At 37.5% G+C, this 18,783-nt stretch overlaps 1 protein-coding gene across 5 annotated transcripts in view; it reads left to right on the forward strand.

Annotated features, from left to right (window-relative positions):
• Positions 1 to 18,783, forward strand: part of BTAF1 (B-TFIID TATA-box binding protein associated factor 1) — a 113,585-nt gene that overhangs the window by 69,047 nt on the left and 25,755 nt on the right. For all 5 annotated transcript variants that reach the window (XM_059662828.1, XM_059662830.1, XM_059662832.1 and 2 more), the window contains 5 exons: positions 9,660 to 10,086; positions 11,198 to 11,388; positions 14,279 to 14,432; positions 14,847 to 14,956; positions 16,812 to 17,013. In XM_059662828.1, coding sequence (XP_059518811.1) covers positions 9,660 to 10,086; positions 11,198 to 11,388; positions 14,279 to 14,432; positions 14,847 to 14,956; positions 16,812 to 17,013 — 1,084 coding nt within the window. The remainder of the gene's footprint in view (positions 1 to 9,659; positions 10,087 to 11,197; positions 11,389 to 14,278; positions 14,433 to 14,846; positions 14,957 to 16,811; positions 17,014 to 18,783) is intronic.

Here is an 18,783-nt window from a genome sequence, read left to right on the forward strand (position 1 = left end):
TTTGGAAAGGTTATTTCATTGTATATTGTATTGACTTTTCTTAAAATAAGGGGATGGGGAAGGATTTTTTTTTTTTTTAAAGTTCAGATTCTGGCAAACCAATGCACCATTATTAGAAAAGCTATTACATTTTTTGTTGTTTCTGTGTCTTGCTTAAGACTGGCAGAGTATAGGAAAAAACTGCTTCTATAAGTTCATGAGTATTTTTCCTTCCCCCTCCCAACTTATAATGAAAATATTCCAACATAAAACTTGAGAAAATTACACAATGAACATTTCATATACACACCAACTAGGTTCTAAAGTTAGCATTTTAGTAATTTTTCTTTATCACATGCGTATGCAACTAACTATCCCTTTATCTAGTCATCAGTCCATCTTATTATGCATTTTTAAGTTGCAGATATAAATACATTTCAGCATGTATGTCATTAACTAAAATTCAATATTTGATTGTTTGCTTTTTTGAGTTAAAATTTATATACTGTGAAATACACAAATCTAAATGGACCATTTGATGAATTTTAACAGATGTCTATACCTAGGAAACCCAGTTCCCTATCACCAGTTCTGAGTCAATCCCTTCCTTTTCCTGCCTTCATGTAACCATTGTTTTGATTTTTTTGCCACCATAGATTACTTTCGCCCATTCTAGAATTTCATATAATTGGAATCATAGACTCGGTACTGATTGATATAAATATTTTTTTTCAGCATGATGTTTTAAACATTCACTCATATGTATCAGTATTTCATTTTTTTATTACCAAGTTTTATTATAAATACTAGAAGCCCAGTTGCAGCCCCGCCTACCTGCGTGGCCTTGCCATGCCCGCAGCCCCGCCCACCTGTGCCAGTCTTTGGTCGTTACAGCGTTAGGGCCACAGGCCTTTTATAATATAGATATTTCAATCAATTTAAGCCCCTCTCCAGTTGAACACTTGGGCTATTCCAAGTTTTTTGCTATTAGGTACAGAGCTGCTATAAACATTCTTATATAAGTCTTTGTAGTAGTATATTTTCATATCTCTTGAGTACATTATAGAATTGCTAATTTTGCTTTATCACACGCATATGCAACTAATTACAGATGCATAGCACATATATTATAGAATTGCTGGATCATAGGGTAGGTGCTTAGTTTTATAAAAAATTGTAGACCTTTGCCTAAAGTAGCTATTCATTTTTACCTTCTAACCAGAATATGTGAGAGTTCTGGCTCCACATCATCACCAAAATTTGGTGTGTTCACTCCTTTTAATTTTTGTCATTCTGGTGGTTGTGTGATAGTGTCATTTTGGTTTCAATTTGTGTTTCCTTGATGACTAATATGTTCAACACTTTATTATGTTTTATTGGCCATTTGTAGGTCTTCTTTCTAAAATGTCTGTTCAAATCTTTTGTCTGTTTTTAATTAGGTTGTCTATTACTGAGTTGTAGGAATTTTTGTATATTCTAGATACTCATCCTTTGTCAGATAAATGCTTTCTGAATATTTTCTTCCAGTGTGTGGTTTGCTTTTTCATTTTCTTAATTTTTGGTGTCTTTAGATGAGCAGACATTTTAAATTTTGCTGAAGTCTTATTTATCAATTGTTTTCTTTTATGGTTATTGTGTTTTGTGACCTGTTAAGGTATCTTTTCTTATCTGCAAGTGGCAAATGTATGCACATACATTTTCTTCTAAAGCTCCATAATTTTAGCTTTTATGTTTAGGTTTATCATCCATATTGAATTAATGTTTATGTATAGTGTGAAGTAGAGATTGAGTTTTGTTTGTTTTTCCCAAAGATACCATTTTTTCCTGTTTTTTAATCTTTGAAAAGGTTCCCCCCCCCCCCCCCAATTGGATTGTTTTGGCACCTTTGTCAAAAATTTGTTAAAAGTGTTAGTCTCTATCTAGGCTCTGTTTGTTCAGTTTACTTGTTTCTCCTTATGCTATTTCACCAATGTCTTGGTTACTGTAGCTTTTTGTACTTAGTAAGTCCTTGAGTTAGATGTTGTAAATGAGTTGGGTTGTTTGTTTGTTTACTTAGCATATTAGAAACTAAGCCACTTCACTTGTCTTGGTACCTGTGAAATAGTAGTCTTCATTTCTTATTCCTTTTCCTAGTTAAAAAGTGAGACAAATCTAAATTTGCTATTTTTTCTATGTTGTTCTTTTATAAAGTTGTTTGTTTTTAATTATTGTTCTATAATTTCTCCTTTCACATACCATGCCCCCCCCCCTTTTTTTTTTGCCTGCCTTGAATGAAATGTCAAATTTTTGTGTATATTTATTCTGGATTCCATTTCTATTATTTCAGTTAATTTTTCTTTTTAAAGCCATCAAAGGTCCTCTTCTTCAAGCTTTTGTTATTTCACCAATGAAATTACTGTTCTGTTTCATGAACTTTGTTAATCCAATTGTTTTGACCTGAGATATCGGAATCTCTGGAAGAGTATTGAGGGAAGGGCAGTTTTTAAAAGTAGTCTATGTATCTTTCATTGAATCCCTATGTTTCTCTTACCTGCCAAATACAGGCACTTCTTTGTTTCTCACGAGTCTCATAATTTGGTTCTTTTTTTTTTTTTTTGGTAGCAATATTTCTTTTTCTTTATTGATTAAGGTGTTACATGTGTCTTTACCCCCTCTTTGCCCCCCCAACCTCACCCTCACTCATGCCCTCACCCCCCTGGTGTCTGTGTCCATTGGTTAGGCTTATATGCATGCATACAAGTCCTTTGGTTGATCTCTAGCCCCTTCCCCCACCTTTCCCTACCTTCCCTCTGAGATTTGACGGTCTGATCGATGCTTGTCTGTCTCTGGATCTGTTTTTGTTCATCAGTTTATGTTGTTCATTACATTCCACAAATGAGTTAGATCATGTGATATTTATCTTTTTTTGGACTGACTTATTTCGCTTAGCATAATGCTCTCCAGTTCCATCCATGTTGTTGCAAATGGTAGGAGTTCCTTCCTTTGTACAGCAGCATAGTATTCCATTGTGTAGATAGTACCACAGTTTTCTAATCTACTTATCTGCTGATGGGCACTTAGGCTGTTTCCAAATCTTAGCTATGGTGAATTGTGCTGCTATGAACATAGGGATGCATATATCCCTTCTGATTGGTGTTTCTAATTTCTTGGGATATATTCCTAGAAGTGGGATCACTGGGTCAAATGGGAGTTCCATTTTTAGTTTTGAGGAAACTCCATACTGTCCTCCACAGTGGCTGCACCAATCTGCATTCCACCAGCAGTGTACGAGGGTTCCTTTTTCTCTGCATCCTCACCAGCACTTGTCATTTATTGATTTGTTGATGACAGACATTCTGACAGGTGTGAGATGGTACCTCATTGTCGTTTTGATTTGCATCTCTCAGATGATTAATGACTTTGAGCATGTTTTCATATGTCTCTTGGCCTTCCTTATGTCTTCTTTCAGAAAGTATCTATTTAGGTCCGTTGCCCATTTTTTGATTGGATTGTTTATCTTCCTTTTGTTAGGTTGTATGAGTTCCCTGTAAATGTTGGAAATTAAACCCTTATCAGTGATAACATTGGCAAATATGTTCTCCCATGCAGTGGGCTTTCTTGTTGTTTTGTTGATTGTTTCTTTTGCTGTGCAAAAGCTTTTTATTTTGATATAGTCCCATTTGTTTATTTTCTCTTTAGTTTCCACTGCCCTAGGAGCTGTATCTGTGAAGAAATTGCTTCGGCATATGTCTGAGATTTTGCTGCCTGTGGATTTTTATTTTTTTCCATCTTATGTTTAAGTCTTTTATCCACTTTGAGTTTATTTTTGTGTATGGTGTAAGTTGGTGGTCTAGTTTCATTTTTTTGCAGTATTTGTCCAATTTTCCCAGCACCATTTATTGAAGAGACTGTCTTGACTCCATTGTATGCTCTTGCCTCCTTTGTCAAATACTAATTGAGCATAGTGGTTTGGGTCAGTTTCTGGGTTCTCTATTCTATTCCATTGGTCTGTATGTCTGTTCTTGTTCCAGTACCAGGCAGTTTTGAGAACAGTGGCTTTGTAATACAGCTTGATATCAGGTATTGAGATCCCTCCTACTTTGTTCTTCTTTCTCAGGATTGCTGCAGCTATTCGGGGTCTCTTTTTATTCCAGATGAATTTTTGGGAGTTCTTTCTAGGTCTATGAAATATGCCATTGGTATTTTAATGGGGAGTGCATTGAATCTATAGATTGCTTTGGGTAGTATGGACATTTTAATGATGTTGATTCTACCAATCTATGAACATGGTATGTTCTTCCATCTGTTTATGTCTTCCTCTTTCTCATTTTTCAGTGTTCTGTAGTTGTCCAAGTACAGGTCTTTTACCTCCTTAGTTAACTTTATTCCTAGGTATCTTAATTTTTTTGTTACAATGGTAAATGAGATTGTTTTTTTAATCTCTTTCTGTAAGTTCACTGTTGCTGTATAAAAATGCCATAGATTTCTTGGTGTTAATTTTGTATCATGCTACATTGCCAAATTCATTTATTAAATCTAATAATTTTTTATGGAGTCTTTAGGGTTTTTTATGTACACAGTAACATGTCATCTGCGAATAATGACAATTTTACTTCTTCTTTTCCAATTTGGAAACCTTTTTATTTCTTCTTCTTGTCTAATTGCTATAGCTAGCACTTCCAGAACTGTGTCGAACAGCAGTACTGAAAGTGAGCATCCCTGTCTTGTTTCTGTTCTTTGGTGAAATGGTTTTAGTTTTTTGCCTATTGAGTATGATGTTGGCTGTAGGTTTGTCGTATAAGGCTTTTATTATGTTGAGGTATTCCCACTATTCCCACTTTGCTGAGGGTTTTTATCAAGAAAGGATATTGGATTTTGTCAAATGTTTTTTCTGCATCAATTGATATGACTATGTGATTTTTATCTCTCAATTTGTTTATGTGATGTATTATATTTATTGATTTGCGGATATTGTACCATCCTTCTTGCATCCCTGGGATAAATCCTACTAGGTCATGGTGTATGATCTTTTTGATGTAATGCTGTATCTGATTTGCTAGAATTTTGTTGAGGATTTTGGCATCTATGTAAATGAGGGATATTGGCCTCTAATTCTCTTTCATTGTGTTGCCTTTACCTGGTTTTGGTATTAGGGTAATGTTGACTTCATAGAATGAGCTTGGAAGTGTTGCTTCCTCTTGAATTTTTTGGAATAGTCTGAGGAGGATAGGTTTTAGTTGTTTGAATGTTTGGCAAAACTCCCCTATGAATCCGCCTGGCCCCACCCAGGCTTTTGGTTGCTGGAAGCTTTTTGTTGACTGATTCAATTTCCTCCATAGTTATCGGCCTATTGGGATTGTTTGGTTCTTCCTGAATGAGTTTTGGAAAGTATTTTTCTAGGAATATGTCTATTTCCTCTAGGTTGTCTAGTTTGTTGGAATAGAGTTGTTCATAGTATTTTTAAACAATCCTTTGTATTTCTGTGGGGTCTGTTGGTATTTCGCCTCTTTCATTTCTGATTTTGTTTATTTGGGCCCTCTCTGTTTACTTCTTGGTGAGAAGTAAACACTGGCTAACACAATTTAGTTCTTTTTTTTTTTTTAATATATTTTATTGATTTTTTTACAGAGAGAAAGGGAGAGGGATAGAGAGTTAGAAACATCAATCAGCTGCCTCCTGCACACCCCCTACTGGGTATGTGCCTGCAACCAAAGTACATGCCCTTGACCGGAATCGAACCTGGGACCCTTGAGTCCCCAGGCCGACGCTCTATCCACTGAGCCAAACCGGTCAGGGCAATTTAGTTCTTATCTATGTGCTATGCTATCTCCTTTGATGTTTTATATATTCTTCTAGAAAGCATTCTTACTTGGATGTCTCACTGTCACTTCAAATTAACACAACTAAAACGAAATTTTTTAAGCAAAAAAGTGCCATTTTTATTCACACTCACAAATTTTGTTAACATTTCCTTTCAAAAAATTTCATATGCTTATCCTTTGTTTCCATTGCCTCAACTTAGTCAAAGGCCTTTATTACTAGAACCTGATTCACCTCTAAGTCTCCAGGCAAGTCTCTATTTCATTCTGTATGCTATGCCAGACTAGTAAAATCCCCTAAGTGCCACTCTGAATGCATCCCTCCCCTGAAACATTATTGTCTCCTTCTAAATTTGAGTTTTCTTACTTTCAGTACCTTCTTTAAATTGCTCATCTCTTTCCTCCTTATTTCTCAGACTTCCTCCACTTAAACAATTTATTTTTTAATTTATTGATGAGAGAGAAAGAGAAACATTGATTTGTTGTTCCACTTATTTATGCATTCATTGTTTGATTTTTGTACATGCCCTGACTGAGGATCGAACCCGAAATCTTGGCATATCAGGCTACGCTCTAACCAATTGAGCTACTTAGCCAGAGCCTTCCACTTTAACTCAGTTTTCCTCTTGCAGAAAAATACACCATACTCACTTTCTGTGTGTCCTCATTCTCACTCTGCCTGAGCTCCTGTTTCTTTTGCCAGGAATTTTCTACTCTCAATCCTCTATGCTTATCCCAATTTCATTTCTTGATATTCCTCCGTCTGTACCCTGTGCTCGGGCCATGATAAACTGTTTTCAGTTCCTTAAACAACATCTAGCTTTTCACTCCCTAACACACTATTTTCAAAGATGTCCCTACAACTCCTGACGTACCCATTCTTAAGAAATTCAGCACAGGTATTAACCTCCTGGCAAGCCTCCACTATCCTGTCACCTAAGAAAAGTCAAGCAAACCCATGTGCTCCCACAGCAACTTGAATTTACCTTGGTTATATGTTACACTAGAGGCCCGGTGCACGATAATTCGTGCACTTGGGTGGGGGGAGGGGGCTAAGCCTGGCCTGAACCCTCTGGCAGCCCAGGAGCCCTCGGGGGATGTCCACCTGCCAGTGGGGAGCAGGCCTAAGCTGTCAGTTGGACATGCTTAGCACTGCCAAGGAGCCGGGAGAGGCTCCTGCCACCGCCACTGCGCTCAAGCCGTCAGCCTGGCTTGTGGCTGAGGAGAGCTCCCCCTGTGGGAGCGCACTGACCACCAGAGGGCAGCTCCTGCATTGAGCGTCTGCCCCCTGGTGTTCAGTGTGCGTCATAGCAACTGGTAGTTCTCAGTTGTTCCATTGTTAGGGTCAATTTGCATATTGCGCTTTTATTATATAGGATTGCCTTAGTTGTTTACTTACATATCTACCACATTAGAGTTTGCATTTTTTTGGATGTATGAAAACATCTTTTAGTATTAATAAATATTTGTTAAATGAATGAATGAGTGAATTTGGGGTAATTGGAAAGCTTTCCCTTAGTTGCCTAGACAGAAACCTAGTTATTTAAGACAGTGTTTTAAAACTTTTAGCAGTGAAATCCTGTTTCAAATAAATTTTATGCAGAACTTGAATAAATAAAACAGACAGTGGTTATGTGATCATGTTCCTTTGTAGTGAGCAGACTGACAAGGTCAAGCAGATATAGCTCAATTTAAAGTTTTTGGTATTTTATAATGATAAAAGAAGATCTATATGTGTGCCTACTTTGTTTTTCATAATAAGAAGCCAGCATTATCAGTTTTGTCCTTAGTGGAATTGATCATTTCTAAGTCTGAAAAATTAGGTTCTCCATTAAAAATAAGTTAGGTTCTTTAGTGTTGCAGGCTTTTCTGACCAATATTAATCAGGCTGGATCTATTTATGGAATCTCTTTATGATTGCAGTTACCTATCAAACAAGAAGACTCATTTCTTTTTATGTAAGCCATCACTCAGTCTTTAGATGGTAATTAAAAATGCTCACACAAAAACATGTATATAAATGTTCACAGCAAAATTGTTCATAATAGCTAATAGGTGGAAACAACCCAAATGTTCATAAACTAATGAATGGATAAATACAAGGTGGTATATCCATTTAGTGGGATATTATTTGACACAAAAAAAGGGAATGAAGTACTCATACATGCTACTACATTGATGAATTGTGAAAGTGTTATTCTAAATGAAAGAAACTAGTCACTATAGGTTACATATTGTATTAGTCCATTCATATGAAATGTCCAGAATGGGTAAGTCTGTAAAGATAGAAAGTGGATAAGTGGTTGCATAGGGCTGGGAGGAAAAGAGGAATGATTGCTAATAGGTATGAGTTTTATTTTGGGGATGATGAAAATGTTCTAAAATTGTGGCAATGATTACACAACTCTGTGACTATAATCAAAACCATTGGATTGTATACTTTAAATGGGTGTATTTTTGTGAATTTTATATATATTTTTTAAAATATATTTTTATTGATTTCAGAGAGGAAGGGAGAAGGAGAGAGAGATAAAAACATCAATGATGAGAGAGAATCATTGATTCTCTTGCCCCACACAGGGGACCAAGCCTGCAACCCGGGCATGTGCTCTGACCGGGAATCAAACTGTGACCTCCTGGTTCATAGGTCGATGCTCAACCACTGAGCCACGTGCCAGCTGGACATGTGAATTATATTTCAAGTAGAGGCCTGATGCACAAAATTCGTGCACCGGAGCGGGGGGTGTCCCTCAGCCCAGCCTGCACCCTCTTTAACCTGGGACCCCTCGGAATATCCGACTGCTGGTTTAGGCCTGATCCCTGTGAGATTGGGCCTAAACCAGCAGTCAGACATCCCTCTCACGATCCGGGACTGCTGGCTCCCAACTGCTAGCCTGCCTGCCTGCCTGATTGCCCCTAACTGCTTCTGCCTGCCAGCCTGATCACCCCCTAACCACTCCCCTGCCAGCCTGATTGACACCTGACTGCTCCCCTGCTGGCCCAGTAGCCCCCAACTGCCCTCCCCTGCCGGCCCTGTCCCCCCCAACTGCCCTTCCCTTCTGGCCCCATCACCCCCAACTGCCCTCCCCTGCCAGCCCAGTCACCCCTAACTGCCCTCCCCTGCTGGCTTGGTCGCCCCTCACTGCCCTCTTCTGCTGGCCTGGTCCCCCCTAACTGCCCTTCCCCGCTAGCCTGATTGCCCACAACTGCCCTCCCCTGCTGGCCATCTTGTGGCTATGGGCACCGCCATCTTTGAGGGCGTGGCAGTCAATTAGAATATTCCCTCCTTATTGGCTGTGGGCACCGCCATCTTTGAGGGCATCACAGTCAATTAGCATATTCCCTCCTTATTGGCTGTGGGTGCTGACATCTTTAAGGGCAGGGCAGTCAATTAGCTTATTTCCTCATTAGTTGTGGGCGCTGCCATCTTTGTGATGGCGTGAGGGTCAATTAGCATATTCCCTCTTTATTAGATAGGATGATGTTGTTAAAAAAGATGTACTGAGCAGTCTTTTAATGGGGTCTGATGCCACAGCTATATAGCTTTAGGCAGTTCTTGGTAATTAAAGAATTAGTCTATTGTCTACACCCCCATTATTTGGTTATTTTCACCAGAAGGGAGACCATCAACATATAAACCAGATAGTCACTGTTCGATTCTTTTCAAGATACTGTGTCTTTCTTAAAGAATATAATGCTAATGTTAAAATAAAATGTAATTGGAACTTTTTAGACATTTATTTAATCTATTGAATACTAAAATAATACTAGATAATGTGAAACTTCAAATTGAAACAGACAGCTTGCTGTCAGCCCTTTAGGATTTTATGGACTGTTTTGGGGTTGATATCATTAATTATTTTAATTTCTCTTTTTCAATAGGTTACTACTGTTTTTAATGAAGTCACGTCATCTTTTGAATTAAATCTTCAAGTGTCACAGCAGTTAGATAGTAAACGACAGCAGGTCCAAATGACAATTACAGAGACCAACCAAGAGTGGCAAGTGTTGCAGTTGAGAGTGCATACTTTTGCTGCATGTGCAGTTGTGAGCTTGCAGCAGCTTCCAGAGAAATTAAATCCTATCATAAAACCTTTAATGGAGACAATTAAAAAGGAAGAGAATACACTAGTGCAAAACTATGCGGCTCAGTCTATAGCTAAACTACTTCAACAGTGCACAACGAGGACACCCTGTCCCAATTCAAAAATTATAAAAAACCTTTGTAGTTCACTTTGTGTGGACCCCTATCTAACTCCTTGTGTCACATGTCCAGTGCCAACACAAAGTGGCCAGGAAAATTCTAAAGGTATATATCTAAATTGTCTTTTGGGATAGAGAAATAATTAACCATTTAAATGTGTTTTCATTTACTTATAATATAAGCACAAATTCCATTTTATGTTAGTGCTTTTTTCCATTTTGAGAGAATTTGCACATACTGCTAATAAAATCACAACCCTTTAAAATCAAATCAGCTATTCATAAAAGGTCTGATATTTAATATAAGATGACTGAAATCTGAGGTGTTAACCCTTCTCTTTCAACATCATTAATATAGAATTTATTGTGAACTGGGGTTAGAATTTATTGTGAACTTTTATGATATCAAATGTTAACTGAAAGTTCTTCCTATTAAAGTCTAATTTCTCTAATTTTGTACATCTTATGAAATAAATGAACTTTATTACCTTTAGCAAATAATTACTAGCCAACTTTTCTGTTTTCATCTGGAGAATCTATATGGAAAACAAGAACTGCTCTCTCTAGGCTAGTCTCAAGGACCAGCGTTTTTTCACATGCCTTAGTCTTGTGTGATTTACTTATTCCTTTTGATAAGATTTTGGGAAAGTAAAGGTAATAAATTTATAACTTTGGCACAATATAGGTCTTGAAAAGAAATCTGAACTGGAAGAGGAATGTGGTGGACATTTTGAATGTCAACATTATAAAAATGTGATAGGATAATTCCAATCGCCATCCCAACCCCAGTGTTATGTGAGGCACAGTATTTTGCAGGGTCAATGTTTCTGACCTAAATCTGGATATTTCTTATAGAGAGAACTTGCTTGCAATATGTTTTTAAAGTTTGTTTTTATGCCTAGAAAGAATCATTTTAAAAAATTAATATTCTTTACCTTGAAGGCCAGTTATTCTTGCATAAGGTAGTTATTAACATGATCCTACAACCTTGATTTTATTAAGTATGGACCTATACAGATATCAAAACATTTAAATTAATGTTCTAAATTACTGAGAATTTTGTTACCACTTCATTGTCTTAAGAAAATGTACTTGGCCTATAAAGATTGGAGGCTTTAAAGACATAGTTTTAAAATATGTTTTATTTTTTTTAGCAGAATGCATTTGGTCACCTATATTATGCTTAAAGGATTATGTAACTTTTTTTTTCTTATTAGTATCCAGCTCCGAAAAAGATGGAATGCACCATACTGTCACCAAGCACAGAGGTATAATTACACTCTATAGGCATCAGAAAGCTGCTTTTGCAATCACAAGTAGACGAGGTCCTACCCCCAAAGCAGTAAAAGCTCAAATAGCAGATCTTCCTCCAGGAAATAGTGGAAATATCCTTATTGAACTTGATGAGGTAAATTCTTTTTTCTTTCAATACTCTGGTTTCTAAATGAATATCTTTCAGATTGATAGCGAAATTGTCAATTGTCATCTCACCTTCCAGGATTGTATTTTTATATTTTTAAGCAAAAGAACTGGGATTAATAACCCTTTGGAATACGCCAGCAACATGATTCAGAAAAACTGCAAATTTCTTCAAATTCTCATGCATCAAATTTTATCTGCCTAACTTTATCTCCCTAAGCGAGATACTTTCTTGGTTCATACGTCTTCACAAATGTAAATTAATTCAGCTCCTATAGCAGTGACTGTAGAGTTGTTAAATAACAGTGAAAGCTAACTTTTCTCAATCCTATCAGTGACAGGAATTATTGTTGATACTCAGAGGATAAATTGGTAAGTGTCAAATAATTGTCACCTATCTGACTTTTAGTCACCCTGGAATTTATTATATGTGTGAAGTGAGGGAGGGATCTAAATTTATTCTCCCGAATGAATAGCCAGTTATACCACTCTTGAATCCTTTCCTCCCTGATTCAGAATGGTACCCTCTGTTATATATCATGCTTCATATACACTATATGAAGATTTGTTTGGGTTTTCTATTCTTCTTCATTGGTCTACTTGTTCTGCAGTATAATATTCTTTTATTTTATTTTATTTTATTGATTTTTTTACAGAGAGGAAGGGAGAGAGATAGAGAGTTAGAAACATCGATCAGCTGCCTCCTGCACATCCCCTCCCACTGGGGATGTGCCCACAACCCAGGCACATGCCCCTGACCAGAATCGAACCTGGGACCCCTCAGTCCACAGGCTGACGCTCTATCCACTGAGCCAAACCGGTTTTGGTAATTCTTTAACCCTTTTCGGTCCAATGTAGAGGCTGACTTGACAGACCAGGTGCTAGGAGCAGGTCCAACATCGAGGCTGAGACACCGCAAACTGGTTCAACATTCAATCCCGTCAATTAATTTGGACCAGACTGTTTGAATTCCAAAAATAAAATTGGACTGCAAACGGGTTAAAGATGATAAAAGTGGTTATTGAAAATATTACAGTCACATTATTAATGAAATGAATGCTCTAGAGCTCTTTTGGTTGCAAAACAGGAACTTACCCAAATTCAGCAATCTAATTACCCAAATACTAAAAGACATGTGTTTAATATATTTCTATAAAATATAGGCATTTCAAGTTTTAAAATAAAAATCTTAGCTTATTGTCTGTTTCTTTTGAAATATTCTGTCTTGGCCAGTGTGTTGTCCCGTGCACTGAAGGGTCTTGGGTTCGATTCCCGGTCAGGCCACATACCCAGGTTGAGGGTTCAATCCCTGGTCACGGTGTGTATGGGAGGCAACTAATCAATGTTCCTCTGTCATGTTGATGTTTCTCTCTCTCATTAATGAGAAACATATCCTCAAGATTAAAATAAAATATATTATGAACGAAGCTGATTATATTCTTCCAATAATAATTGTAGTAAAAAATTTACTATGATTTTTATGCTTATACCTCTATGGTGTGTATAGTTCTTCCACTTAAAAATAACTTGTGCCGCCAAACCGGTTTGGCTCAGTGGATAGAGCGTCGGCCTGCGGACTCAAGGGCCCCGGGTTCGATTCCAGTCAAGGGCGTGTACCTTGGTTGCGGGTGCATCCCCAGTGGGGGACATGCAGGGGGCAGCTGATCGGTGTTTCTCTCTCATCGATGTTTCTAGCTCCCTATCCCTCTCCCTTCTTCTCTGTAAAAAATCAATAAAATATATTTTTTAAAAAATAATAACTTGTGCCCATCTTGCATGGCTCAGTGGTTGAGTGTTGACCTATGAACCAGGAGTTCAGGGTTCGATTTCTGGTCAGGGCATATGCCTGAGTTGCTAGCTCAATCCCTAGTAGGGGGTGTGCAGGAGGCAGCTGATGAGTGATTCTCTCACATCATTGATGTTTCCATCTGTCCCTTTTCCTTCCTCTCTGATATCAATTTAAAAAAATAACTTGTAGCCGAGACCGGTTTGGCTCAGTGGATAGAGCGTCGGCTTGCGGACTGAGGGGTCCCGGGTTCGATTCCGGTCAGGGGCATGTGCCTGGGTTGCGGGCACATCCCCAGTGGGGGATGTGCGGGAGGCGGCTGATCGATGTTTCTCTCTCATCGATGTTTCTGACTCTCTATCTCTCTCCCTTCCTCTCTGTAAAAAATCAATAAAAATATATTAAAAAAAATAAAAAAATAACTTGTAAAACGTCTTTCTGGGGCAACAGTTTTTGTATTATAATAAAATTATTGCTAGATGAGAAGTTACCTGTGGTTACATTAAATAGATGCTTTTATTCTATCCCTTAAACAAATATTAATAAGGACAGATCATTCTGTCTTCTAATCTTCTCTTTAGCAGATAAGTTTCTTTGGGGTAGGGAGAAGAAAAGTAGATCTTTGAGGACTATCTCTGAAAACAGCACATGTTCTTCTATTCCTTATTCCCAACCCCAAAAAAGTATTTTGCTTTGGATGGAAGACATCTAGTTTGGATTTTATGCCACTGTAAATTTAATTATTAAAAAATATTTAGCCCTAGCCAGCTTGGCTCAGTGGATAGAGTGTCAGCCTGCGGACTGAAGGGTCCCAGGTTCAATTCTGGCCAAGGGCACATGCCTGGGTTGCTGTCTCGATCCCCACTAGGAGGCGTGCAGGAGGCAGCTGATCAGTGATTCTCTCTCATCATTGATGTTTCTATCTCTCCTCTTCCTTCCTCTCTGAAGTGAATAAAGAAATATATTTAAAATATATATATTTATAATGGTAACACTGAATTCTTAGGTGGTTACTTTTATATTCTTTTAATGAAATTTCAAATGCATTATACTTTTTTGTGAAGTTCTGTTTAAAACTAACATTTAATTGTAGGCCCAGAAACCTTACCTGGTCCAACGGAGAGGAGCTGAATTTGCCTTGACAACTATAGTGAAGCATTTTGGTGGTGAAATGGCCGTGAAATTGCCACATCTCTGGGATGCTATGGTTGGTCCATTGAGGAATACTATCGACATAAATAATTTTGGTGTGTACATATTTATCTGAGTTGGAATTTTGACAAATGTCAGTGTATATTTATTACATATATTCTTATAAAATAAAAACACCTATACCTGTTTATCTCAGACTTGCTGTTAAGTTTTCAGATGGAAGGTTGGTAGAAGCATTTATTTTATTTTCATTTTGTATATTTTTTGCTTTTTTTTCTATTATATATTTAGAAAGATATTTGAAATGAGTCAGTCATTATGTTAAACTTTTTTTAGTTGCTTTAAGTGTATCTTAGCACTTAAATTAAGGCATGGCATTTAATTTCACACTAAAAAGGCAAAATCACTTTCCCATGGTAACTGGGGAGGTATTGAAATTTTATGTGGGCGCTAGATTTTGAAAAATTATTTACAAGGTGATATGCACTGAAATCAATGTATTTTAATAGATGGAAAGTCTCTCCTGGAAAACGGAGATGGCCCTGCTCAAGAATTGGTGAATTCTCTGCAAGTTTTTGAAACGGCAGCAGCATCAATGGATTCTGAGCTTCATCCTTTGGTAATTAACTAATGCAAGTGTAGTTTTCTTCTATTAAAACAAATGGCTTTATATAAAAGTCTTATGACTGGAAAAATGCAATTTGATGCCATCACTAGTAATTGCATTTTCTTTTATATGGTGTGTCTAGATTCCTTATTGACAGTACAATTCTTATGGGATTTGAGGCAGAGTTGAGTGCATGAATGATAGGAAACCTACTCAGGGACCTTTGAATACAGGGCAGTAGGGACAGATCTCTGATGACACAGAAGTTGGATATAAACAGGAAAGAAAACTGCAGCCTATTCATTTTTACAACCTTAATAATATAATAATATAGCTTTAAGAAAGGAAGAGCACAGGTAATAAAACTTTTTCTCAAGGTAAGTGTAAAGGTAGAAGGAAGTTACCTGGACAAGATGAAATTAGTGGCAAAGACAGAACACTAATTTGAGTTTTTTGACTATTAAAAAATTTCTTATAAAATATTGGGACAGAGGGAGGAAGAAAATAGAGTTAATTACCTGACTTTTCCATTGAAGAAAGTATTATTTTTTCCACATAGCTGCAATAGGAAGCTCTCTGCAATTTACAGGGTGCTAACTCCAATTCTTTACTTACAGCTGATGGAAAAGGGAGAATCTAGGAGAGAGTAGACAAGAATGAACTTTTTCACCCTGGCCGGCTTGGCTCAGTGGATAGAGCGTTGGCCTGCAGACTGAAGGGTCCCAGGTTCGATTCCAGCCAAGGGCACATGCCGGGGTTGCAGGCTCGGTCCCCAGTGGGGGGCATGCTGGAGGCAGCCAATCAGTGATTCTCATCATTGATATTTCTATCTCTCTCCTCCCTTCCTCTCTGAAACCAATAAAGATATATATATATATATATATATATATATATATATATATATATATAAAAGAATGGATTTTTTCCTTTTATACAGTAGTAAAGTATGTGTTCTTTTACTTGTTAAATTTCACTGATTTATCATTAGTAAAGAATCCATCCATATGTTGTTACCCTCCATGTTCAACAATATGCATTCACCTGAAATTAAAGGCTAGTCTTTTGAGCAGGTATTTGGCTTTCACCAACATCAATCCTGGCATTCAGTGCAGCATGCATTTAATAATGGCATATGTCTTGCTGTTGTGATCATAACACTATGGTATGCCAGGAAGTTAAAGTGGAAAATGCACATATCAAAGTATGGTGCCTAGAACAAAATCAGGATCACTCAACCCAGTGGATAAAAAGTATGTGCTTAAACCTAAGCTAATGCTACAAGATTTGGAGGGGGTTGGTGATGTGTGGTGTCATTTTCCCAGCCTCAGTAGGAGAATCTTGCCAATACCTTTTGATGTGTTCCCCTATTAAATTTTTTAAAAATATACATTTTTTCTTTATATTTTGAGAGAGAGGAAGGGAGAGGGAGAAAGAGAAACATTGATGTGATAGTGGAACATCAATCGGCTGCCTCCTGCACAACCACTCCCACTGTGAATTGAGCCCGCAACTTGGGCATGTGTCCTGACCTGGAATTGAACCAGCAACTTTTTGGTGCACGGGATGAAACCCAACCAACTGAGCCAGGACTCCCCTGTTAATTTTTGAAATAATTTCTTGCTCCCTGATAACTAAAAGAAGATATTGAGCAGGGAAGTTCTGCACCTTTTCTTTCTAAAAGAGTTATACCTTAGTTTGGATTTACATTAGTTTCTTATTGAGGATATTTTGACAGTAATGGTTTGAGATATTCTTGGATTTAGAGTCACTTTGGCATTTGAGAACCTTTGAATATGGACTATTATAGTTATATTTTAAACAGTACATTTCCTAATGAGTATTCTTATTGTTTTAAACTTTTTTTTAGTTGGTACAGCATTTGCCTCATCTCTATATGTGCCTTCAGTACCCCAGCACTGCAGTGAGACACATGGCTGCTCGTTGTGTAGGAATCATGAGCAAAATCGCTACCATGGAAACAATGAATATTTTTTTGGAGAAAGTTCTTCCATGGCTGGGAGCAATTGATGACAATATCAAGCAAGAGGGTGCAATTGAAGCACTTGCCTGTATCCTTTTTTATTTTTACAAAATGTTCAGCAATTATATTTATTTTATTTAAGGATGGCTAAAATGAAATTGATTTATTCAAGTAAATTTGTTCCAAAAAGAAAACTACCTTTTTACATTCTATTTTGAAGAATTTTTTATTATAGTATAAGTACATTAAAAATATATTTACATTTTATTGTGAAAATTTTTACACAAAGTTTTGCAGAATTGCTATTTTAGGAAATCTTTTCAATAGGCAAAAATAATTGTATGTACTTTATGAACTATATATTTGGTTTATAATTAATACTTCATTAATATTAATCAGATATTAATAAGGTACTTCTTATATTAGAAAACATTTTGTTGCCAGAGTTAGTTCATTACTTGGGTAGAATATGACTACATGTTCTAAATTACTGGGAATATACAGGCAAAGCTCTTTGCTAAAAGGATATGGCATCTACTGACATTATTTAATTTGAAGTATCTGATATTTCTAAGAGCAAGAAAGATGAATGGAGATCAAATCAGTAGGAAGTCAGGTTCAGAAATGCTGAATATTGCAGGGGAACTAAACTTACGGGGCCTGTTACGTCGAATTTATGATTGTCAAGATCTTGATGGGAAGTTTAGAATTAATCATTGAGCATTGTGCTCCCTGCTTAAAATGTAACTCACTTTATTTTGGTATTGGAAGTCTAGAAACTTGATAGTATAGGAATGAAAAAATCTTATTAGTAAAACTTCCTCCAGCCAACCTCAGATGGAAACATGATTTTATATTCTTAATCATGAGAAAATTACATAATGTTTACAAAGAGCAACAGTGTGCAAATGCTGTTATAAGTGAATCATAGACCTTGAGGGACAGTCTAGTCCAGTGATGGTGAACCTATGACACGCGTGTCAGAGGTGACACATGAACTCATTTTTTTGATTTTTCTTTGTTAAATGGCATTTAAATATGCCGGGGATCCTGCCCCAGTGGGTCCAGGGGTCCCCCAAAGGTGTGGACGGAGTCGGCGAAGAAGGAATGACACGGAGACAGCGTTCAGTTGATCAGCAGCCTAGCCAGGATCTCTAGCCAGGATCTCCAGCCAAGTTCTGGTCTGGATCTCCAGAGAGGTTCTGCTTCGGATTTCCAGCGAGGTTCTGTAGCCATGTTCCCTCGCTAGGTTCTCCAGCCAGGTTCTGTCCAGGCTCTCCAGTCAGGTTCAGTGTCCAGGTTCCAGTCAGGTTCTCCTGCCAATCTCTGTAGTCAGGTTCAGTCCAGGATCCCTTGCCATGTTCTCCCGCTAGGCTCTGTCTCTAGGCTCTGAGGCCAGTCCCTCTCCAGGATCCTCCGGCATGTTCTCTCCAGCAAAGTTCTTCTGTCTCTAGGCTCCGTGTAGATTCTGTCTTCTTGATTCTGTTCTAAGTTCTGAGTTCTGAGTGTTTCTGTCTTGTTACAACTGTATTTATACCAGTTGATTCAATCCTATCAATCTCTATTACAAAGGTTAGGGCGTTTCTTATCTCCATTCCAGGGAGAAAAGATTATGTAGTTTAAGCATGATTGTTCATAGTTAAAGGGATTAATTACCCGCCTGGCACTTAGTTGAGGGGTTTTATTCCCTCCCTAACTTCAGGGGAAAATCCCTACCTGGGGATTCAACCTTTCTCGGAGAGGTGACCTTGGTTAAAACACAGCACCAAGAAGATGAGCAAACATATTAAGAGCCGTATGCCATATATGCCAGGTCCCTTGAAACAGCAAGGATGGACCGGCTCCCGGCATAAATATA

Source organism: Myotis daubentonii, chromosome 13, assembly GCF_963259705.1.
Source record: "Myotis daubentonii chromosome 13, mMyoDau2.1, whole genome shotgun sequence".
Taxonomy (NCBI): domain Eukaryota; kingdom Metazoa; phylum Chordata; class Mammalia; order Chiroptera; family Vespertilionidae; genus Myotis; species Myotis daubentonii.